The 25,237-nt window shown below is 44.4% G+C and overlaps 1 protein-coding gene across 4 annotated transcripts in view; it reads left to right on the forward strand.

The window, feature by feature from the left end:
• Nucleotides 1-25,237, forward strand: part of LOC139409406 (protein tyrosine phosphatase receptor type Fa) — a 424,559-nt gene that overhangs the window by 157,365 nt on the left and 241,957 nt on the right. For all 4 annotated transcript variants that reach the window (XM_071154522.1, XM_071154523.1, XM_071154524.1 and 1 more), the window contains exons 3-4: nucleotides 9,791-9,936; nucleotides 13,632-13,773. In XM_071154522.1, coding sequence (XP_071010623.1) covers nucleotides 9,791-9,936; nucleotides 13,632-13,773 — 288 coding nt within the window. The remainder of the gene's footprint in view (nucleotides 1-9,790; nucleotides 9,937-13,631; nucleotides 13,774-25,237) is intronic.

The raw sequence follows: 25,237 nt of genomic DNA on the forward strand, positions 1-25,237 counted from the left end.
TCTCTCTATTTTAAAAAAAGAAGAAATTCAGCGTAGTCACAGGGTCATGTACTGTATGAATGTGATGGAGAGAACATACACAGCTGTCAGTCATGTAAGCGTGGGGCTGAAGGAGAGAAAGAGCCGAGCACAGAGCAGATTTTACATTTAGAATGTCATGGCCCAGGGGTCAGGCCATTGTGACCATGGAAAATAAATAGCGAAGTAATTGGTGCGAACTCAACATCCTCTCAACCTTGATCCCCCACCGTGTGCCTCAGATTGAAAACCTAAGTCACCTCTGCCCCCTCGGACTCTCTCTCTTTCTGTCTTCTCTCGCTCTCTTTCTCTCTTCCTCGGTTCCCACTGGAGCATGTATATGGGGTGCTGGTTCACCGTCTGTGGGGTTGTGGGGCATCGGGGGCTTCTATACACAATAGACGAGGAGGGGGGCTTGGTTCTAACTTTTTACGTTCGTTAAGATGAAGTAAAGTTTGTGGTTTTAATTATGAACTATTGGGCCAATCAAGGTATTTTAAAATAAAACAAAGTCTCTATTCCTCTAAATATCTTTCTCTCTTTACTCTTGCTAGCTCTATCTTCTTTTCCTCTAAAATTGTGTTTTAAAGGGCAACCTTGTCCTCCTGAATTCTGGCCCCTCCCATCCCCGGTCACATCACCTTCCTTCTCCCTCGTATGTACTACCCAATAGAGACCTTCCTAGATGGCCATTTTGAAGTTCTTGTTGTTGTGACATTGTGCCAGTAGCAGAATATTGATTCAACATTCCGGTGGACTGCAGATGATTTTATTTGAGGACAAATATAGGAGTAGAGGTAGCTGGCAGACAGATAGACAGACAGACATACAGTGGTATCTAACTATCCTGTCCCTTAGAGACTGGGCTGTGTTCTTGTTTCTTTAAGCCTGGGTTCATGCAGGGGGAAACTCAGTTCCCTAGTGGACTGTCAAACAGAAGGCACCTCCAATGGTCTAGGCAGGGAGCTCAGTGGTTATGTGTGTTCAGCCAATAACCGAAAGGTTGCTTGTTCAAATCCCTGAGCTGACCAGGTGAAAATTATGTTGACGTGCCCTTGAGCAAGGCATGTAACCCTAATTGTTTCACTTGATAAGAGTGTCTGTTAAAATGTACACTGAGTGTACAAAACATTAGGAACACCTGCTCTGTCCATGACCAGGTGAAGCCATGATCCCTTATTGATGTTACTTGTTAAATCCAAGTCAATCAGTGTACATGAAGGGAGACATGGGTTGTGTATGTGCCATTCAGAGGGTGAATGGGCAAGACAAAATACTGAAGTGCCTTTCAACAGGGTATTGTGCCAGTCGCACCGGTTTGTGTCAAGAACTGCCACGGTGCTGGGGTTTTCACACTCAACAGTTTCCCGTGTGCATCAAGAATGGTCCACCACCCAAAGGACTTCCAGCCAACCTGACACAACTGTTGGAAGCATTGTAGTTAACATGGGCCAGCATTCCTGTGGAACGCTTTCGAACCTTGTAGAGGCCATGCCCAGATGAATTGAGACTGTATTACAACTTAATATTAGGAAAGTGTTCTTAATGTTTTGTACAGTGTATTTCTCATTCCCCTCTGAGTGGTGAGAGTGAGAGAGAGTGAGAGAGACAAAGAGAGTGAGGGAGTGAGAGAGAGAGAGAGAGGGAGTGAGGGAGAAAGAGAGTGAGGAAAAGAGAGCTGTGTTATCATCATTGCTGTGTCAAAGCAGTGTGTAATTCTTTCCCGATATGTGATACCTAGTCTAATTGCTATTCCTCCATAGTGATCCCACTCACTGTGTTTTATACAAGGAATTCCACATTACTTCATGAGATTTGTCATAGCTCTAGTGTTCTAGTTCTAACGGACAGTATTGTTTGCCTCTTGGTTAGTATGTAGTCACAAAGGGAAACAATATTAGTTAAACTAGTATTGACAGCCGTTATGGATGAGGCCAATTTACAGGGAAACTGCCATTTGAGTCTACAGAGTGGAACATGGCCGCCATTACATCATCACAGTACAGCGCGGAGCAACGAGAACAGCTCAACACTCGCTTAGTGTCTCTGTCAGAGTTACAGCGGTGAAATAAGCACTCCGTTTAGGAGAAACGTTGAGGCCAGGAGGATATTTTGGGGCAGGAGAAAAGGGATGGATGGAGTGAAAAAGGAGAGAAAGATGGGGGTAACTACACTACAGTCCTCTATGCCTCACTTCTAGGGTTGAACCCAGTTATCGAGATCTTCCCGGGATTACAGCCCAAAACCACTCCCTTTTCCTGGGATAAATAACCGCGAGAAAACAGTAAAATAAAATACATTATTTATATGAACAGCATGGCATGAAATGGAACTGTTAAATTAGAAGTAATATCTAAATCTGGCTTCTTCACAGCCCATCTCAGTGTGGAATGCAGTTCTCAATGCATGTAGACCTACAGTATCACCTCATCTTTCTTGTGACAGGACGGCCTACATTTGCTGCAGCATAGCCTATGCTACAGTAATATTGTCCCGCCTGCTCCCGCTCTCCCTCTCTGGCGCTCGAGGGCGCCTGATTGCCTATCATTACGCACACCTGTCCCATTTGTTACGCTACCTGTCCCATTTGTTACCCGCACCTGTCCCATTTGTTACGTACACCTGTCCCATTTGTTACGCACGCCTGTCCCATTTGTTACGAGCACCTGTCCCATTTGCTACGTTCACCTGTCCCATTTGTTACGTTCACCTGTCCCATTTGTTACGCTCACCTGTCCCATTTGTTACGTACACCTGTCCCATTTGTTACGCACACCTGTCCCATTTGTTACGTGCACCTGCGCCTCATTGGACCCACCTGAACTCCATCATTATTTGATTGCCTCCCCTTTAACTGTCTGTATCCTCTGTTCCATCCCTGTCCAGACGCTGTTCCTGTCCTGTTTCCTGTCCTGTTTCCTGTCCTGTTTCATGTCCTGTTTCATGTCCTGTTCCTGTCCTGTTTCATGTCCTGTTTCATGTCCTGTTTCCTGTCCTGTTTCCTGTCCTGTTTCCTGTCCTGTTTTATGTCCTGTTTCCCGTCCTGTTCCTGTCCTGTTTCATGTCCTGTTTCCTGTCCTGTTTCATGTCCTGTTTCCTGTCCTGTTCCTGTCCTGTTTCATGTCCTGTTCCTGTCCTGTTTCATGTCCTGTTTCCTGTCCTGTTTCCTGTCCTGTTCCTGTCCTGTTTCCTGTCCTGTTCCTGTCCTGTTTCATGTCCTGTTCCTGTCCTGTTCCTGTGCTGTTTCATGTCCTGTTTCCTGTCCTGTTCCTGTCCTGTTTCATGTCCTGTTCCTGTCCTGTTCTTCTCCTGTTCCTGTCCTGTTTCATGTCCTGTTCCTGTCCTGTTCCTGTGCTGTTTCATGTCCTGTTTCATGTCCTGTTTCATGTCCTGTTTCATGTCCTGTTCCTGTCCTGTTCCTGTCCTGTTCCTCTCCTGTTCCTGTCCTGTGTCCTGTCCTGTTCCTGTCCTGTTTCATGTCCTGTTCCTGTCCTGTTTCATGTCCTGTTTCCTGTCCTGTTTCATGTCCTGTTTCCTGTCCTGTTTCATGTCCTATTTCATGTCCTGTTTCCTGTCCTGTTTCATGTCCTGTTTCATGTCCTGTTTCATGTCATGTTTCATGTCCTGTTCCTGTCCTGTTCCTGTCCTGTTCCTCTCCTGTTCCTGTCCTGTTTCCTGTCCTGTTCCTGTCCTGTTTCATGTCCTGTTCCTGTCCTGTTTCATGTCCTGTTCCTGTCCTGTTTCATGTCCTGTTTCCTGTCCTGTTCCTGTCCTGTTTCCTGTCCTGTTTCATGTCCTGTTTCCTGTTTCATATCCTGTTTCATGTCCTGTTCCTGTCCTGTTTAATGTCCTGTTTCATGTCCTGTTTCCTGTCCTGTTTCATGTCCTGTTTCATGTCCTGTTTCATGTCCTGTTCCTGTCCTGTTCCTGTCCTGTTCCTCTCCTGTTCCTGTCCTGTTTCCTGTCCTGTTCCTGTCCTGTTTCATGTTCTGTTCCTGTCCTGTTTCATGTCCTGTTTCATGTCCTGTTTCATGTCCTGTTTCCTGTCCTGTTTCATGTCCTGTTTCATGTCCGTAGTTGATTAAATGTTCTCCCTGTACTTGCTTCCTGTCTCCAGCGTCAATCCTCAGAAATATAAAGACCGAATGCGCGTCTAATTTACCCATCTCCATCTGGCTTTTGGGGGTCACCCTATTTTTGAATGGTAAAAATTAGAGTTTTAAAGAGTTTTAAAGCCTATCACTCAAACATCATTGCTTTAAATCAGTGCATGCGCGAGCACTCTCGCAGTCTTTCTCTCTCTATATCAACTCCATTCAAATTGCATCCAAAATAGATTATCCTGTTCTAGATAGATATATTGCTCTATATATAGATGTCCAAGCCACTTTACGGTGATAAATTCAATGCAGTATTAGCCTTATATTTAGCTAATTAATTATGGGTTGTGCATAATAATCTTATAATTTATAGCTTTTGTCTCTTGCACAATACACAAACACCTGTGCTTCACTGGCCTCTCCTTAAAAAACGCTCCTTGCCTCTTGGAAAAGCTAGACTAGAATAGCTTACTGGACATCATTTTTTAACATTTCTTATACCAATAGACTATTTGAAGATGGATGCAAGCTTTTTTTTGCTGAATGTTAAATACAGCAGCCAATAATAGAACTCACGGGTAGTTTGAAAGACGCGAGAACATGCGATGGCGGTAGGCTATAGCAGTTATTTATTCAGACCCATAACCATTCAGATGGCGGTAGGCTATAGCAGTTATTTATTCAGACCCATAACCATTCAGATGGCGCTAGGCTATAGCAGTTATTTATTCAGACCCATAACCATTCAGATGGCGCTAGGCTATAGCAGTTATTTATTCAGACCCATAACCATTCAGATGGCGCTAGGCTATAGCAGTTATTTATTCAGACCCATAACCATTCAGATGGCGGTAGGCTATAGCAGTTATTTATTCAGACCCATAACCATTCAGATGGTGGTAGGCTATAGCAGTTATTTATTCAGACCCATAACCATTCAGATGGCGGTAGGCTATAGCAGTTATTTATTCAGACCCATAACCATTCAGATGGCGGTAGGCTATAGCAGTTATTTATTCAGACCCATAACTGTTCAGATGGCGCTAGGCTATAGCAGTTATTTATTCAGACCCATAACCATTCAGATGGCGCTAGGCTATAGCAGTTATTTATTCAGACCCATAACCATTCAGATGGCGCTAGGCTATAGCAGTTATTTATTCAGACCCATAACCATTCAGATGGCGCTAGGCTATAGCAGTTATTTATTCAGACCCATAACCATTCAGATGGCGCTAGGCTATAGCAGTTATTTATTCAGACCCATAACTGTTCAGATGGCGGTAGGCTATAGCAGTTATTTATTCAGACCCATAACCATTCAGATGGCGGTAGGCTATAGCAGTTATTTATTCAGACCCATAACTGTTCAATCTTCGTGAAAGCCTTCTGCATCTAATTCTAGTCCTGTATTATTTGAGGATGTCATTAGAATGATGAAGGTAAGGACAACGAAATGAATTGGAGGTAGGCTGATAACATTAGGATAAATATTATGAACGGTATATAGGCCTATGCATCAGCCTACTCATTATACAAATAGGCCCTATTATATTTCAAAATGGAAATTAAATTCACTAGCCTATAATTGTAACTTTATAGTCCGCATGTGCTGCTCCAGAATCACATCTCTTCTGCTTTATCATGGTTTGAACAATGTGTGTAATTCCAGCCCATATAATACAGTATAATACAATACGGTACAGTTATACAGTTCACAAGATTAGCCTACTGCAGCTACCCAAGAGAGAATATAGCCATCTATGGGCTTTATGTTTTTCTGTTGTGCTTAATGTGCAGTAGCTTATATGCTATATGTATTGGATAAACGCAAAATCATTTTGGGATTTCTTTGGGCTTGGGCTCATTAAATGTTGTTAATGTAGGGCTCATAAAACTGATTTAATATATGGCCCGTCAGGATCAGGTAGCATCAGGGTAGAATGTTCATGCTGATCAAAGTTCCAAACAAATCCAGACATATTTATATGCTTTATAATGCTTTTGAATGACACTGCCGGGTTACCTGGGAGAAAAGTGATTTATTATCGGGATGGAACATTTGTAAAATACCGGGAAAATATTCAATCCTACTCACTACCCCCTACATCTAGCGCCCACACATCACGTTTTATTAACCTTTCCTTCCCCTACAGATACTGTGGCTGTACCAAGTGTCACCCTGCACTACCTTTGATGAGAGCCCTATGTACCCTAATAAGTGCACAATTTTGAGGGAATAGGATTCCATTTGGGATGCGGCCTGTAACTGCACCCTAACACAGAGACACTGACATACACATCCCCCTGCTCTCTGAAAACAGGCCTGATTCCCCAAGGGCAGGCATAGCTCTGCATAATGCATCTACTGCCAGGAACTGAGATACACATGTACACATGCACACACGTACACACACAGAGAGAGAGAGAGAGAGAGAGAGAGAGAGAGAGAGAGAGAGAGAGAGAGAGAGAGAGAGAGAGAGAGAGAGAGAGAGAGACGTAGCTAGAGAACCCAGGCAGAATACTGTATGTTTTGTCGGCATATATTTGTGATAGCCTGGTGTGTGTGTGTGTGTGCATGTGTTAGCCTGCAGCGGTGGTGCTCTGACGAGTTCAGTGGAATATTTAATTACATCTCTGTCTCATCATTATCCCTCTAATGTTTGTTGCCATGGAGCTTTAATATGATGGTGTGTCATCCCAGACAGTTAATTGTGTTCCGTTTGATACCCCCTCCTCTGAGATATGAGACACAGCCTGCATCCTAAATGACATTATTTTCCCTATTTAGTGCACTACTTTAGTAGTGTACCATATAGGGAATAGGGAGCCTTTTGGGAGGCAGAGAGACTTGGTCAAGCCTAGGGTTTGGGTTAATTCCAGGGTTTGGGTTAATTCCAGGGTTTGGGTTAATTCCACATTTATTCAGGCGTGATAGAGAAGCATATTTAAGATGTAGATTCTTATCTATGCATAGTTACTTCACCCCTACCTATATGTACAAATGACCTCTAACCTGTACCCCTGCACACTGACTCGGTACCGGTAGCCCCTGTATATAGCCTCGTTATTGTTATTTTATTGTGTTACTTTTATTATTTTTTATGTTTTACTTCAGTTTATTTAGTAAATATTTTCTTAACTCTTCTTGAACTTCACTGTTGGTTAAGGGCTTGTAAGTAAGTATTTCACGGTAAGGTCTACACTTCTTCTATTCGGCGCATGTGACAAATAAAGTTTGATTTGATTTGCTAGTTTCATATCATTATTAATGAGAGAGACTTACAGGCACTGGAAGTGGTATGTCAAGTACAGCAACAACCAAACACATGACAGGAAGGACAATACAGCACTGGACGGTTTTGGTTCGCAGGCTTTTTTGACTTGAAAAAAAAAACACACATTGTTACTGCCTGAACATTAACTGGTAGGGAAGTGTGAAAGCCCTGGAACCTGCCCAGAGCTGCCTACTCCTGTGTTATTGTTGTCTTTCTCTGTCTCTCTGTCTGGCCTTGATGGTCCTAACATATACTTGGTACAGTCAGCAGAGGATCAGCCTCTTCTCTGATTCCTCCTTAGGTTTTGTCCTTCTAGGGAGTAGCAGAACAGAACAGAGTAGAGCAGAATAGAGCAGAGGAGAGTAGAGTCTTTATTATCCCGAGGAGGAATTAATTTTGCACCAAATATATATTTTTAAACACAATGAACACTTGACATGAATATACACAAAAAACAGTATGTACAGCGATATGTACACAGTACACAATAATACTACAGCTTGTTGAGGAAGCTGATAGCAGCTGTGATGAAGGAGAGTGTAGACCTGCTCGTTTTAAACTTAGGGAGCTTGTATCTGCGCTCTGGGGAGGGAAGCATCGTCAATTAATCAAACAAGGGATGCTGGGAGTTCCTCAGAATAGATTGCGCCTTGAGTATGACTCGTGTCTGATACAGGTTTATACCAATGATCCTGCTACTTTGTTTCACAATGCTACCTAACCCACTCATAGATGCTAAATGACGCCTATTGACGATAGTATCTTCTGGAGTTTTGCTAAGAGCCACGATGCTCGTTCTTAACGTTAGTACCACAAGCGATGCGGTTTGTTTTGGAAATATAAGTATCTTTCATATCAGCGATGTTACAGCGCTTGTTTACAGAAAACAGACAGAAAACAGAGGCATTGCTGTGCTAATCAGCTATCTGCGTCTCCGAACACCTGTGTGTAAACGGAAGACGGACGGACGCCACAAACGTATTGTCACTAAAAAAATACTGTCGGCTGCAACTGTGTTAAACCGGTGAAAACAGTGTACAGTAAGTGTGTATTTTGCATTTGTGAAATGATTTTGATTGATACACTACGTGAGCAAAAGTATGTGGACTCCTGCTTGTCGAACATCTCATTCCACAATCATGGGTATTAATATGGAGTTGGTTCCCCCTTCGCTGCTATAACAACCTCCACTCTTCTGGGAAGGCTTTCCACTAGATGTTGGAACATTGCTGCGGGGACTTGCTTCAATTCAGCCGCAAGAGCGTTAGTAAGGTCGGGCACTGATGCTGGGCGATTAGGCCTGGCTCGGGGTCAGTGTTCATCCCAAAGGTGTTTGATGGGGTTGTGGTCAGGGCTCTGTGCAGGCCAGTCAAGTTCTTCCACACCAATCTTGACAAACCATTTCTGTATGGACCTCACTTTGTGCATGGGGCAATGTCATGCGAAACAGGAACCGGCCTTCCCCACAAAGTTGGAAGCACATAATTGTCTAGAATGTCATTGTATGCTGTAAAGTTAAGATTTCCCTTCACTGGAACTAAGGGGCCTAGCCCGAACGATGAAAAACAGCCCCAGACCAGACCATTTTTCCTCCTCCACCAAACATTACATTTGGCACTATATGCATTCAGGCAGGTATTGTTCTCCTGATATCCACCAAACCCAGATGTGTCTGTCGGACTGCCAGGTGGTGAAGTGTGATTCATCACTCCAGAGTTTCCACTGCTCCAGAATCCGTCTGGAGGCGAGGTTTACACCCCTCCAGCCGATGCTTGGCATTGCGCATGGTAATCTTAGGCTTGTTTGCGGCTGATTGGCCATGGAAACCCATTGTCCCAACAAACAGTTATTGTGCTGACATTGCTTTCAGAGGCAGTTTGTAACTCTGTATTCAGTGTTGTAACTGAGGACAGACGATATTTACGTGCTACACGCTTCAGCCCTCGCGGTCCCGTTCTGTGAGCTTGTGTGGCCTATCACTTTGCGGCTAAGCCGTTGTTGCTCGTAGACATTTTCTCACAATAACATCACTTACAGTTGACCGGGGCAGCTCTATCAGGGCAGACAGTTGACAAACTGACTTGTTGGAAAGGTTGCATCCTATGACGGTGCCACATTCATAAGGCCATTCTGATGCCAATGTTTGTCTATGGAGATTGCATGGCAGTGTGCTCAATTTGTCTGAAATAGCAGAATCTACTAATTTGAAGGGTAGTCCACATACTTTTGTATTTATAGTGTATGAAAGTGGACGGCTTTATGTTTCTAGAACCATACTGCAATTGATTATCTGCGCTCTGAGGGATTTTTTTCCCATTGTGCTGCTATTTGCAATTTGAGGTCAATTTGATTGATGTACATTAGTTATCCTCTCTCTTTCTCTCTCTCTCCCAGGCATGCCCAATTTCATCAAATCTCCAGATGACCAGACAGGTATTTCGGGAGGAGTGGCATCCTTCGTTTGCCAGGCGGTGGGCGATCCCAAGCCACGCATCACCTGGATGAAGAAGGGCAAGAAAGTCAGTTCTCAGCGCTTTGAGGTACATGGTCTACTTTACTATTGTATTTAATTGTTTTATTTGACAATAACGATATTGCACCAGATTTTAGATACATAGTTACATAATTCTCAACCATAAATGAGAATGGATGAGCATTCCGGTGCAGAAATGGTAAGAAACATTGTAGGAAGCCCAGGCAGACATAGTAGTCCTTTCCAAATGACATGAATAGATTCATTCTTATTCTGTGGGCGTGCCCACATCCTTGTTTCAAAGCACCACTCAACCACATAGTCTGTTTGTCTGTGTCAGTTCAGTGACCACCTCCTCTCACTCTGTCTGCCTTTTCTTCCAGCATCTGAAGCAATGCGGATGTATGCCACCCTGCTCAGACAAGACAGACAGACAGAGACATGGATAGACAGACAGGCCAGGTAGGCAGGCATACAGACAGACAGGCAGGCAGACATACGCTGAAAGCAGTAGCAGCAGGGAGGCCCATTAGCTGCCAGCTAGTAGAAATGGTTTCAAGTGAAGCGGTCTCAACATGGGTCCTTCCACAGATGCAGACACTCAGCTCACACTGACGTGATTAATAGGAAATATCTTCCATCTGTCTGCACGGCACTCCTCAAACTGAGCCCTGCTCTGTGTGCAGTCGGTGTGGAGGTGTGGGAGAGCAGTGGGCCCAGGGGGAGAGAGGAGAGGACTTCACTTCAGACCTGGGTTAAAATTATGGTTGCAAAGGGTCGGAAACTTTCCAGTAAAATTTCTGGAATTTTTTCATGGGAAGATAAGCCCTGGAATTTTGGGAATTTTGCATGAATTCATCAAAAAAGTTAGCTTATAACAGTTAACCTTTTTTGTGGTATACACATAAGGCAATTCCAGGTCTTGTGGCATATTTTGAACTCTCCCCAATTCAATGGATTTGCAACCCTCTGCATGCACAGTGCATTCTTTCATCACATGTTCAGCTGATTCTCAAGCTCACTAATGCACACTAATGACATGCTACTGAGCCCACACTACTACACTGTCTGAGCTAAGGACTACATGCTTTCTGGTAAGTTTTGATTAAAATACTGGGTGGGGTGAATATATTTTATATGACATACATGATTTTTTGTTAACTAGTAAGTAGTAGCCTACAGGAAAGTGTGTTTAAATCATTTCTAACTTGTTAACACTTTCTGATCGTTAGTTTTTGCTACCATGTGAGTTTTAGCTTGCTTGAGCCTGCTAATGGAAGAGTGTTAATTCACCTGTTTCCATACATGTTTCATTTTAAAACATTTATCTTACGAAGAAGTTGTTTAATCTAACTGCTTAACTATTTATCTGTACATGGAATTGTATTTTTTATTTTTTTACTCATTTTTTTCTAATCTTTACAGGAAAATGCAACGAGCACTATCTGATGTGTGGGGACATTTCTCTGCAGCTTATGTAGAAGGAAAAGCTGTGTACATTTGCAAATACTGTGCCAAATCATATGTGAAGAATGCAACAAAGATGCATAATCATCTGGTCAAGGGCATAAAGTTCCCTCAGTGCTCACAACAAGCAACCTGTGACAAAAGTCCCTCTACTTCTATTCGAGGTGAAAATGATAAATTAGACACCTTATCGATAGCAACAGCTCATGGTCCTCCCTGAATCAGAGGTGTTTTTGACTCAATGGAGGAACGTAGTCAGAGAAATGCTGATGAATGTCTTGCTTGAGCTGTGTATGCAACTGGTTCACCTCTGATGCTCACAGACAATGTGTATTGGAAGAGACATCTGAATGTTCTTCATCCAGCATACACCCCTCCAACCAGACATACTTTTATCTACTCATTTTCTGGATGCAGAGTTCAACAGAGTTCAAGTGAAGGTCAAGCAAATCATAGAGAAAGTAGACTGTATTGCAATCATCTCTGGTGGGTGGTCGAATGTTCGTGGGCAAGGAATAATTAACTACATCATCTCCACCCCTCAACCAGTATTCTATAAGAGCACAGACACAAAGGACAACAGACACACCGGTCTCTACATTGCAGATGAGCTGAAGGCAGTCATCAATGACCTTGGACCACAGAAGGCATTTGCACTGGTGACAGACAATGCTGCGAACATGAAGGCTGCTTGGTCTAAAGAGGAGGAGTCCTATCCTCACTGCTCATGCATTGAATCTGCTCCCCAAGGACATCATGGCACTGAAAACAATGGATACACTCTACAAGAGAGCCAAGGAAATGGTTTGTTATGTGAAGAGTCATCAAGTTATAGCAGCAATCTACCTCACCTAGCAAAGTGAGAAGAATAAGAGCACCACATTGAAGCTGCCCAGCAACACCCGTTGGGGTGGTATTGTCATCATGCCTGACAACAAGCCATCCTCAACAAGGTTGGAAAGTGACAGTGAAGATGAGGCCTCAGAGTCTGATGTCCAAGAGGTGGACATTGAGGAGGTCCAGGGAGAAGACATGGAAGCCTGAGAGGAAGACAACCAAAGTTTTAGTTTCTAAACTATCATTTTACAGATGTATGTTGAAAACGTTTTTGAGAGATGCGATGTATCATTGGGGACCATTCAATATTCCCTTTCTTTTGTTGTTCAGTAAAATCATCCCATGTGAAGAGTCAACTCATTTAATTAAAGTTCAATTTGTAAATCAGTTTTTTTTTTTTTTTTTTATTGGAAGGATTTAATCATTTGCAATTACGTCTAATTATGATGAGGTAAAATGTTTATGTCTCTGTCTCCATATGATATGGTAATATATATCCAATGCAAAAAACATCTACATTTAAATGGTTTTAATATTAATTTGCATATATTTCCGTTAATTCCCATATATTCCCGTTAATTCCCAGGGAAAGTTTCCACCTCTGAATATTCCCCAACAAAATCTTTCACATACTTTGCATTGCTTGATTGAGCTTGCATGGCACAATTGGACCAAGGGAAGAATAGCCCCCAGTGAAAACCTAGCCTATTTGGCATGTTAGGCAGGCTCAAGTGAACGCTCAAAGTAATTGAAATATTTCAGATACTGTTTGAACCTAAGTGTGCTCCACTGAATGTTCAGGAATGTTCTCTTCCTGTCATGTGGATATTTTGGTCTGCCACTTTCCACTGCAGCATAAGGAATTTTTGGAGACCCTCTCCCCTGACCTCTGACCTCTGATTCTTAAACCCTTAAAGGCTGGCTTCCTGAAAGGCCTTGCTGAAATGCCTGCTGTTCACTTTTTCATTTTATTTAATAAACTTCTCTCTAATTTGGGTGATTGTATCAGATCAGACGTACTTACTCCTCTTCACTCCCTGTAGGACCACAGCAAGGTCATGCAATACCGGGCGGTCCTTTGCAGTTGAGATTAGATAAAATGTAGTCTCTATTTGAGATGGTTTATTAATAGTACTGATGGAGTTTGAGTTTAGTCAGGTTTGCGTCTTCTGATCTGCTAAGGCAGACTCTTATTATAAACCCACTTCCTCCTAGCTAAATAGAAAGTAGCAGATATCTTAGCCCTGTATTTGTCCCCCTGCCAATGATCAAACCAGGAGTATTCACTGGGCTCAATGGGCTGGTACTCACCAGGGCTCTGATGTTGCTGTACGTATTGATGAAATAGCGATCAAAGGGATGCCTTGTTAAGATGACTGTTTAAATCCGTTTTGAATATTAGTTACATGGCGATGGGTCTCATTGCTTTTTCTCTCCTCTACCTACCCTTGTGTTCAGGTGATAGAGTTTGATGACGGTTCAGGGTCCGTCCTGCGTATCCAGCCCCTGCGGACCCACAGGGACGAGGCCATCTATGAGTGTACTGCCACCAACAGTGTGGGAGAGATCAACACCAGCGCCAAACTCACCGTCCTGGAAGGTAGGATACACCTCAATCTCTCTGTCGCTCCCTCTCAATCATTTTCTTTGTCTTTCTATCTTCCACTCACACACACACACACACACACAAACACACACACACACACACACACACACACACACACACACACACACACACACACACACACACCCTCTATCTTTCTTCCTCTCTTGTTCTCTTCATCTATTCCCACCACAATGGGTTTCTCTGTCTCGATCAGCATTGCTTAATACAGTATGTCCATGCAGATTCCAGCCATGTCTGGTTGTGTGCATTACTTATCACAGAGGACCTAACCTGGTTGCATGTCAGAGTGGAGAGGGTGTTTTATGCCCGGCTCCTTCAGGTACCCTACTGCTTGGTTAATGAAATAGAAACAAGAAGTCAGTTTGTGATTTGCCGGTAGTTGTTAGATGTTCTGATTACACCGGTCCAACAATGTGTCTTGACATTTTATTTGATTACGCATTCCAACCATGAATTTACAATCTATCTGCAGGAATTGATTTTTAAAGCTACTGTAGGTGGTTCTATGTGAAATGTGTTATTTATCTCCTGCCAGTGGGAAGATTAAAGATGATGTCCAGCAGCAATTATTTAATCCACACTCAAATTGATAGAGAAATATCTGCACAAAAGTATATCCTGCTGCCAGGGTTTTTGCAAATCACCTAGGAGCACATTATCTGGACTAGAAGACGATATATTGTAGATACCATCAGGCTGGCTGGCTTTCTTCTTGGCTCTCTCAGCAAACATATCTGGGGGGCTGTCACGCAAAACACCCAAGCCTTATTTTTCAAGGCTTCAGGCTGCTTCCCTAATGGCGCCCTATTTCCTGTGTAGTGCACAACTTTTGACCAGGGCCCTATGGGGGAATAGGGTGCCCTTTGGGACACACCCTCAGAACTACCAAAGGCCTTGTTAGGAGTGTGGCTGGTTGCTGAGGTAATTGGTGTTAACAGGGATCGGTATCTGCTGATCTAGGATCAGATTAATGGTGGGATTAACATCAGTCTGATGTAGATGTATGCAGATAGCTTGCGGACAGAGAGATAGAGAGATGGAGCCAGGCAGGGGGCTTCTTAGCATGTAATAGACTGGTCTCTGATCAGCCTTAATCTGCGTCTCAAATGGCACCCAATCCCCTACATAGTGCACTACTTTTGACCAGGGTTCATAGGGCTCTGATCAAAAGTAGTGCACTATGTAGGGAATAGGGTGCCATTTGGAACGCATGCCTAATCTGTCTGTGTTGGACCTGAGTGCTGCTCCAGACAATATGATTGACAGGCGTGTTCTCTGAGTACAGAGTGAAGACAACCTCCTGGTGTATGGAGTGTGATGTGTTCAGGAGAAGGACGATGGCTGATGGCTGACTGTAGGCTGACTCATAGATCGTAAGACAGAAGAATCGTGCTTGTGTCACGTTGCTCCCACACACCTTACTGTACGCCGGCATGTGGAAGATTGGGATCAGAGGGATGTGAATAAGAAAGCAGTGTTGTTTTAGACAGAACTCCTGTTTGTTCCCTGAGGTTGAGCTCAGGCAGGGAGGGGAGGAGAGAGAAGAGAGGAGGAGAGCTGTGAGAGTAAAGGAGGAGTGGAGAAGAGGAGAGAGTAAAGTATGACTGGAGGGAAGGAGAGAGCGGTGAGAGTAGAGGATGACTGGAGGAGTGAAGGAGAGAGCTGTGAAAGTAGAGGAGGAGTGAAGGAGAGAGCTGTGAAAGTAGAGGAGGAGTGAGGGAGAGAGCTGTGAAAGTAGAGGAGGAGTGAAGGAGAGAGCTGTGAAAGTAGAGGAGGAGTGAAGGAGAGAGCTGTTAAAGTAGAGGAGGAGTGAAGGAGAGAGCTGTGAAAGTAGAGGAGGAGTGAAGGAGAGAGCTGTGAAAGTAGAGGAGTGAAGGAGAGAGCTGTGAAAGTAGAGGAGTGAAGGAGAGAGCTGTGAAAGTACTGGAGTGAAGGAGAGAGCTGTGAAAGTAGAGGAGTGAATGAGAGAGCTGTGAAAGTAGAGGAGTGAAGGGGAGAGCTGTGAAAGTACTGGAGTGAAGGAGAGAGCTGTGAAAGTAGAGAAGGAGTGAAGGAGAGAGCTGTGAAAGTAGAGGAGGAGTGAAGGAGAGAGCTGTGAAAGTAGAGGAGGAGTGAAGGAGAGAGCTGTGAAAGTAGAGGAGGAGTGAAGGAGAGAGCTGTTAAAGTAGAGGAGGAGTGAAGGAGAGAGCTGTGAAAGTAGAGGAGGAGTGAAGGAGAGAGCTGTGAAAGTAGAGGAGTGAAGGAGAGAGCTGTGAAAGTAGAGGAGGAGTGAAGGAGAGATTAGAAGAGGAGTGAATGAGAGAGTAGAAGAGGAGTGAAGGAGAGAGTGGTGAGAGTAGAAGATGGTGGATCTTGTCTAGTCCTGGGGCTTCAACACGTCATAACAGATATGGTGTGTATGTGCACTGCAGAGCAGCAGAAGGTAAAGCCTTCACATTTTCCTCAGCCTACCTCCACACACACACACACACATAGAGAGAGAGAGAGAGAGAGAGAGAGAGAGAGAGAGAGAGAGAGAGAGAGAGAGAGAGGTAAGGCCTTAGTCAGGAAGTCCACACTTGGAAAGACTAAGGTATGATGAGGAGGGTGAAACAGACTGAGAGAAATACACTCATTTGTGGGTTTATGTCTGGCTATCCTCAAACTCCTCCACTCCTATATCTTTTGAAATGGACGATCAATATTACTTACTGATGGAGATGTCCATGTGCCTGCATAACACTCCTTACCACTAAATCATGCTGTTTGTGTGTCAGGTGGTTGATGGTGTTGCTGACTTTGGTGCTGTGTTCTTAATCTCCTTCCCATATTCAAATGTTGGTGTTCATTTGACATCTGGCACTCCAGGCAGACTCAAGTAAACACTTGCAGTATTGCAAGTGATTAAAAGATCCAGTCTTTCTGAGAGATTCAGGGTTGTTGTTGTGATCAGGTGTGAACACCAGATTATTACCTGACTCAATGGGCCAGATTGATCTCCCTCCCTCTCTAACATAGCCTCCACCTCTGTGACCCATGTCAGATTACGCCGAGCGAGGAGTAATCACATCACTATGGCAGTCCAACGCTTGTCACTGCCACCATCACGCTGTCATGGAGACAAGACAGGGGCCCCACACAGTCTAGTTCCATTGGTCTGTGGACAGGCCTGTCTTTATCACTCGGTGCAGAAATATCGTGGTGCAGAAATAACGTGGTACAGAGCGGCTGGAATAAGGAAGTTACTGACTGCTTATGGCTAGCTGTGATCATAGCTTTGCTGGTCAGGGTCCCAAATGGCACCCTATTGCATGGGCGCTCTGATCAAAAGAAGTGCACTATATAGGGAATGTGGTTCTATTTGGGACACTGCCCTGGTGTCTGCTGCTAACTGGTGTTCCTGTACCATCAACACAGCCCACTAAGTGGATTTAGTCCCCACATCATGGACAGTAGGGCTGTTTTGTGCCAAGAGGCTTCCTTTACTCTGGGCAGTAGAGAATGAATCTGGAGGGTCACAATCACAACAATGATGCCTGTCTGCTGGTTGAAATAAGCTCCAGTAGAGATACAGTACTAACTCAATTTTGTATTTTATATCATTGACTATATGAAAAAGATAACACAAGTATTGTATTGTACTGTTTGTAACTCCAGCATCCTTCAAAGCATTGTTCATGCAGTTTTACAAACAAGCTGATCTTGATACTATTAAACCATGCCTGGTTTTACTGTTATACAGTACCTTCAGAAATTATTCACACCCATTGACTTATTCCACATTTTGTTGTGTTACAGCCTGAATTCAACATGGATTAAATACTCCATAATAACAAAGTGAAAACATGTTTTTAGAAATGTTTGCAAACATATTGAAAATGTAATATAGAAATACTGTATCTCACACCCCTGGGTCAATACTTTGTGGTAGCACCTTTAGCAGTGATTACAGCCTTGAGTCTTTCAGGGTAAGTCTCTAAGACTTTCCACACCTGGATTGTTCATCATTTGACTATTATTATTTTCTAAATTCTTCAAGCTCTGTCAAATTGGTTGTTGATCTTTCCTAGACAACTATTCTCAGGTCTTGCCACAGACTCGGCCACTCAGGAACATTCTCTGTCTTATTGGTAAGCAACTCCAGTGTAGATTTGACCTTGTGTTTTAGGTTATTGTCCTGCTGAATAGTGACTTCATCTCCCAGTGTCTGGTGGAGAGCAGACTGAACCAGGTTTTCCTCTAGGATTTTGTCTGTGCTTAGCTCCATTCCTTTTCTTTTTTATCCTGAAAAACTCCCCTGTCCTTAAAGATTACAAGCATACCCATAACATGATGCAGCCCCCACTATGGTTGAAAAAATGGAGAGTGGTACTGTTGGATAGTGTTGTGTAGTGTTGTGTTGGATTTGCCCCCAAACATAACACTTTATATTCAGGACAAACAGTTAATTGCTTTGCCCCATTTTTTGCAGTATTACTTTAGTGCCCTGTTGCAAACAGGATGCATGTTTTGGAATATTTGTATTCTGTACAGGCTTCCTTATTTTCACTTGTGGAGTAACTACAATGTTGTCGATCCATCCTCAGTTTTCTCCTATAACAGCCATTAAACTATTTTTAGAACAGTTTTAAAGTCACTATTGGCCCAATGGTGAAATCCCTTTCAAGCAACTGAGTTAATATGGACTTCTGTAACTTTGTAGTGACTGGGTGTATTGATACACCATCCAAAGTGTAATTAATAACTTCACCATGATCAAAGAAATATTCAATGTCAGCTTTTTTTCCACAAAATACCAATAGGTGCCCTTCTTTGCGGCATTGGAAAACCTCCCTAGTCTGTGTGATTGAATCTGTGTTTGAAATTCCCTGCTCGACTGAGGGACCTTACAGATAATTCTATGTGTGGAGTAAAATCATATTAGACACTATTACTGCACACAGTCCATGCAACATAATCTGACTTGTTAAGCAAATGTTTACCCCTGAACTTATTTAGACTTGCCATATCAAAGGGGTTGATTTTTTTTGTAAATGGATAAAAAAATGTGAAAAACATAATTCCACTTTAACGTTACAGGGTATTGTGGGTAAACTACTGACAAAAAAATCTCAATTTAATCCATTTTAAATTCACAACAAAATATGGAAAAAGTCAAGGGGTGTAACTAACTAACACTCTGCCACTGTAATATCTTATACATTCAAGGGTTTGTTTATTGATCACAATCAAGATCACATTCAATATCATAATCCAACTTGGTCTGCAGTTGTCTGACACGGAACCCAAACCGGCTGCGCGCATACGCTATAGTGCATCAATGTATTTTGTCCCCCCACACCAAACGCCATCACGACACGCAAGTATCAAAATAAACTCTGAACCAATTATAGTCATTTGGGGACAGGTCGAAAAGCATTAAACATTTATGCCAATTTATCTAGTTAGCTTGCACTTTCTGGCTAATTTGTCCTATTTAGCTAGCTTGCTGTTGCTAGCTAATTTTCCTGGGATATAAACCTTGAGTTGTTATTTTACCTGAAAGGTCTTCTACTCCACCCATTAATGCACACATAAAACAGTCAACCGAATCATTTCTAGTCATCTCTCCTCCTTCCAGGCCTTTTCTTCTCTTGACTTTATATTGCGATTGGCAACTTTCATAAAATGACCTCGTTCGTCTTTCAGTCACCCACGTGGGTATAATCAATGAGGAGATGGCACTTGGGAACCTGCTTCTATAAACCAATGAGGAGATGGGAGAGGCAGGACTTGCAGCGCAATCTGCATCACAAATAGAACTGACTTCTATTTTAGCCCTTGGCAACGCAGGGGTGCAATCATTTAATAATACAGATTTCTAAATGTATTTTGCAACGCTCGCGATGCGAGTGTAGTCAGCCTGTGAGGCAGACATGGGAATTGTGAAAAAGAGCTGTCAAAGATAGCTCAGGCCAGGCTTGAGTGGTTCCTATAAAATGGTTCCTGGTTCCTGCAGTGAACACTGGGCTGAAGGAGAAATTAACCGGTTTATAAAGGGCTTCTCTGGGCCTGACTACACTGCTAAGGCCCTGGTACAGAGTTATAACTCAGACCTCCTTTTCTCCCTCTCTACTCCTACTGGTGTTGGAGACAGACTACGGTGAACAAGGAGGCCGCATTGATTTTATTTTTTAAAGATGGCTGTCTTTCCCCTTTGGTGCTATTGCCAGGAATTATTATTTCACCACTGCTTCCTCAAATAGCTTACCCCACGGGACTGAATTTATTTATCAAATATTTTTCATTAGAAGAAAAAAAAGTATTTTTGATAAAGATAGACCTCTAACGGGAGTACAGAATCTGAAATAGAATTTGAAATTATTTTTGGGTGTTGTGTACTATGTGTCAGTTATTAATGACATAATAAGTCACTGAATTGGAAACAAGCTCACAATTTAAAAGTCCTGCTTTTGAAAAACATTCTTTGTAAAACAGATAAGCTTGGGTGGATTTGATTGGTCCATCACCTATAAGGGTGGTCATGGTACATATACATCCAAGTATAGGGTTAAAATACTCCCCTCTGCTATGGTATAGTGGTAATCTCCCACATTTTAGGAGAGGTCACGCATTAAACAAATTAAAAAGGAAGTCTCACACTCATGTTTCCTTGCTGTGGGTTTATTTGACCAACTTAAAGAGTCTTTATCCGTCATGCGGCCTTTATTTATTTTCTTCAGAGCTCAACCGCCAAAATAAAGGAAACACTAAGTTAAATCTTCTTAATAGGGCGTTGGGCCACTACGAGCCTGAACAGCTTCAGTGTGCCGTGTGCCTTGGCATAGATTATACAAGTGTCTTGAACTCTATCGAAGGGATGTGACACTATTCTTCTACAATACATTTCAGAATTTGATGTTTTGTGGATGGTGGAAGAAAACGTTGTCTCAGGCACCACTCCAGAATCTCCTATAAGTGTTCGGTTGGTTTGAGATCTGGTGACTGATTTTGTCGTCACAAACTCAGAAGAATGCACACATGCAAAGCACGCAGGGAGGCAGGTACACCACTCACATGCACACACACACACACACACACACACACACACACACACACACACACACACGCACACACACACACACACACCTATGCTCCTTTGAGACCCCTCTTTCAAAGTCACATTTATCCTTTTTCTAGCCATGGTAGCCAAAATAAAGGGGAACTGGGCATTTTTATACATGACACCAAGCACGATGGGATGCTAATTGAGGGCTGTCGACAACCTCCGGTCAAATTGGAGGGCACGCAATTCAAATAAATAATCATAAAAATGATGGATATTGTAACGGTTTTCTGTATGTGAAGGAGAGTCGGACCAAAATGCAGCGTGTAGATTTCGATCCATGTTTTAATAAACAAACGTAAAACACGAATCAATACAAACACTACAAAAATAAAGAACGTAATGAACGTAACGAAAACCTAAACAGCCTATCTGGTGAAAACACATAGACAGGAACAATCACCCACAAACACACAGTGAAACCCAGGCTACCTAAATATGGTTCCCAATCAGAGACAATGACGAACACCTGCCTCTGATTGAGAACCATATCAGGCCGAACATAGAACTAGACAAACTAGACATGTAACATAGAATGCCCACTCAGATCACACCCTGACCAACCAAAACATAGAAACATACAAAGTAAACTATGGTCAGGGTGTGACAGTACCCCCCCCCCCCAAGGTGCGGACTCCGGCCGCAAAACCTGAACCTATAGGGGACGGTCTGGGTGGGCATCTGTCCGCGGTGGCGGCTCTGGCGCTGGACGTGGACCCCACTCCATAATAGTTTTAGTCCACCTCCTTAGCGTCCCTAGATAGGTTACCCTCCTTAATGACCGCTCGGGACAGAGGGGCAGCTCGGGACAGAGGTAGCTCGGGACTGATGGGTAGCTCAGCACTGAGAGGAAGCTCAGCACTGAGAGGAAGCTCAGCACTGAGAGGAAGCCCAGCACTGAGAGGAAGCCCAGGCAGGTAGTTGGATCTAGCAGATCCTGGCTGACTGGAGAATCTGGAAGAGTCTGGTCGACTGGCAGATCTGGAAGAGTCTGGTCGACTGGCAGATCTGGAAGAGTCTGGTCGACTGGCAGATCTGGAAGAGTCTGGTCGACTGGCAGATCTGGAAGAGTCTGGTCGACTGGCAGATCTGGAAGAGTCTGGTTGACTGGCAGCTCTGGCTGCTCCATGCTGATTGGCTGCCCCATGCTGACTGGCAGCTCTGGCTGCTCCATGCTGACTGGCTGCTCCATGCTGACTGACAGCTCTGGCTGCTCCATGCTGACTGGCAGCTCTGGCTGCTCCATGCTGACTGGCAGCTCTGGCTGCTCCATGCTGACTGGCTGCTCCATGCTGACTGGCTGCTCTGGCTGCTCCATGCTGACTGGCGGCCCTGGCTGCTCCATGCTGACTGGCGGCCCTGGCTGCTCCATGCTGACTGGCGGCCCTGGCTGCTCCATGCTGACTGGCGGCCCTGGCTGCTCCATGCTAACTGGCAGCTCTGGCGGCTCCTTGCAGACTGGCAGCTCTGGCGGCTCCTTGCAAACTGGCAGCTTTGGCGGCATCCTGCAGACTGGCAGCTCTGGCGGCTCCTTGCAGACTGGCAGCTCCCTGCAGACTGGCAGCTCCTTGCAGACTGGCAGCTCTATGCAGACTGGCAGCTCTATGCAGACTGGCAGCTCTATGCAGACTGGCAGCTCAATGCAGACTGGCAGCTCCTTGCAGACTGGCAGCTCCTTGCAAACTGGCAGCTCCTTGCAAACTGGCAGCTCCTTGCAAACTGGCAGTTCTGAACAGGCGGGAGACTCCGACAGCGCTGAAGAGGAGGAAGGCTCTGGCAGCGCTGGACAGGCGAGGCGCACTGTAGGCCTGATGCGTGGTGCTGGCACTGGTGGTACTGGGCCGAGGACACGCACAGGAAGCCTGGTGCGGGGAGCTGCTACCGGAGGGCTGGGGTGTGGAGGTGGTATTGGAAAAACCGGACCGTGCAGGCGCACTGGAGCTCTTGAGCACCGAGCCTGCCCAACCTTACCTGGTTGAATGCTCACGGTCGCCCTGCCAGTGCGGCGAGGTGGAATAGCCCGCACTGGGCTATGCAGGCGAACCGGAGACACCGAGCGCAAGGCTGGTGCCATGTAAGCCGGCCCAAGGAGACGCACTGGGGACCAGCTGCGTAGAGCCGGCTTCATGGCATTAGGCTCGACGCTCAATCTAGCCCGGCCGACACGCGGAGCTGGAATATACCGCACCGGGCTATGCACCCGCACTGGAGACACCGTGCGCACCACTGCATAACACGGTGCCTGTCCGGTCTCTCTAGCCCCCCGTTAAGCACAGGGAGTCTGCCCAGGTCTCCTACCTGGCGTAGCCATACTCCCTGTTAGCCCCCCCCCCCCAAGAAATTTTTGGGGCTGCCTCTCAGGCTTCCATCCGCTACGTCGTGCTGCCTCCTCATATCTGCGCCTCTCAGCTTTCGCCACCTCCAGTTCTTCCTTGGGGCGGCGATATTCTCCAGGCTGAGCCCAGGGTCCTTTACCGTCCAGTTCTTCCTCCCATGTCCATTTCTCCAGGTGGTGCAGCCTCTCCCACTGCAGCTGCTCCTGCTGCTGCTGCCTCTGTTCCTTCTCCTGCTGCACCTTGATGCGGCTACACTCCCCTGGTTTAGCCCAGGGTCCTCTCCCGTCGAGGATTTCCTCCCATGTCCAGAAATCCTTATTGCGCATCTCCTCGCGCTGCTCCTGCCTGTTGACACGCTGCTTGGTCCTTTTGTGGTGGGTGATTCTGTAACGGTTTTCTGTATGTGAAGGAGAGTCGGACCAAAATGCAGCGTGTAGATTTCGATCCATGTTTTAATAAACAAACGTAAAACACGAATCAATACAAACACTACAAAAATAAAGAACGTAATGAACGTAACGAAAACCTAAACAGCCTATCTGGTGAAAACACATAGACAGGAACAATCACCCACAAACACACAGTGAAACCCAGGCTACCTAAATATGGTTCCCAATCAGAGACAATGACGAACACCTGCCTCTGATTGAGAACCATATCAGGCCGAACATAGAACTAGACAAACTAGACATGTAACATAGAATGCCCACTCAGATCACACCCTGACCAACCAAAACATAGAAACATACAAAGTAAACTATGGTCAGGGTGTGACAGATATTAAACATCTAGTTACAGTTGAAGTCGGAAGTTTACATACACCTTAGCCAAATACATTTCAACTCAGTTTCACAATTCCTGACATTTAATCCGAGTAAAAATTTGTCTTACGTCAATTAGGATCACCACTTTATTTTAAGAATGTGAAATGTCAGAATAATAGTAGAGAGAATGATTTATTTCAGCTTTTATTTCTTTCATCACATTCCCAGTGGGTAAGAAGTTTACATACACTCAATTAGTATTTGGTAGCATTGCCTTTAAATTTATTAACTTGGGTCAAACGTTTCGGGTAGGCTTCCACAAGCGTCCCACAATAAGTTGGGTGAATTTTGGCACATTCCTCCTGACAGAGCTGGTGTAACTGAGTCAGGTTTGTTGGCCTACTTGCTCGAACACGCTTTTTCAGTTCTGCCCACAAATTTTCTATGGGATTGGGGTCAGGGCTTTGTGATAGCCACTCCAACACCTTGACTTTGTTGTCCTTAAGCCATTTTGATACAACTTTGGAAGTATGCTTGGGGTCATTGTCCATTTGGGGGCGGAAGGTAGCCTGGTGGTTAGAGCATTGGACTAGTAACCGAAAGGTTGCAAGATTGAATCCCAGCTGACAAGGTAAAAATTGTTCGTTCTGCACCTGAACAAGGGCGTTAACCCACTGTTCCTAGGCTGTCATTGAAAATAAGAATTTGTTCTTAACTGACTTGCCTAGTAAAATAAATACATTTGGAAGACCCATTTGCAACCATGCTTTAACTTCCTGACTGATGTCCTTAGATGTTGCTCCAATATATCAACATCATTTTCCCTACCTCATGATGACATCTATTTTGTGAAGTGCAAAAGTCCCTCCTGCAGCAACGCACCCCCACAACATGATGCTGCCGCCCCTCTGTGCTTCATGGTTGGGAGGGTGTTCTTCGGCTTGCAAGCATCCCCCTTTTTCCTCCAAATAACGATGGTCATTATGGCCAAACAGTTCTGTTTTTGTTTCATCAGACCAGAGGATATTGCTCCAAAAAGTACGATCTTTGTCCCCATGTCCAGTTGCAATTCGTAGTCTGGCTTTTTATGGTGGTTTTGGAGCAGTGGCTTCTTCCTTGCTGTGGTTATTCAGGTTATGTCGATATAGGACTTGTTTTTACTGTGGATATATATACTTTTGTACCTGTTTCCTCCAACATCTTCACAGGGTCCTTTGCTGTTGTTTTGGGATTGATTTGCACTTTTCTGACCC

The sequence above is a fragment of the Oncorhynchus clarkii genome, chromosome 5, assembly GCF_045791955.1.
Source record: "Oncorhynchus clarkii lewisi isolate Uvic-CL-2024 chromosome 5, UVic_Ocla_1.0, whole genome shotgun sequence".
NCBI lineage: Eukaryota > Metazoa > Chordata > Actinopteri > Salmoniformes > Salmonidae > Oncorhynchus > Oncorhynchus clarkii.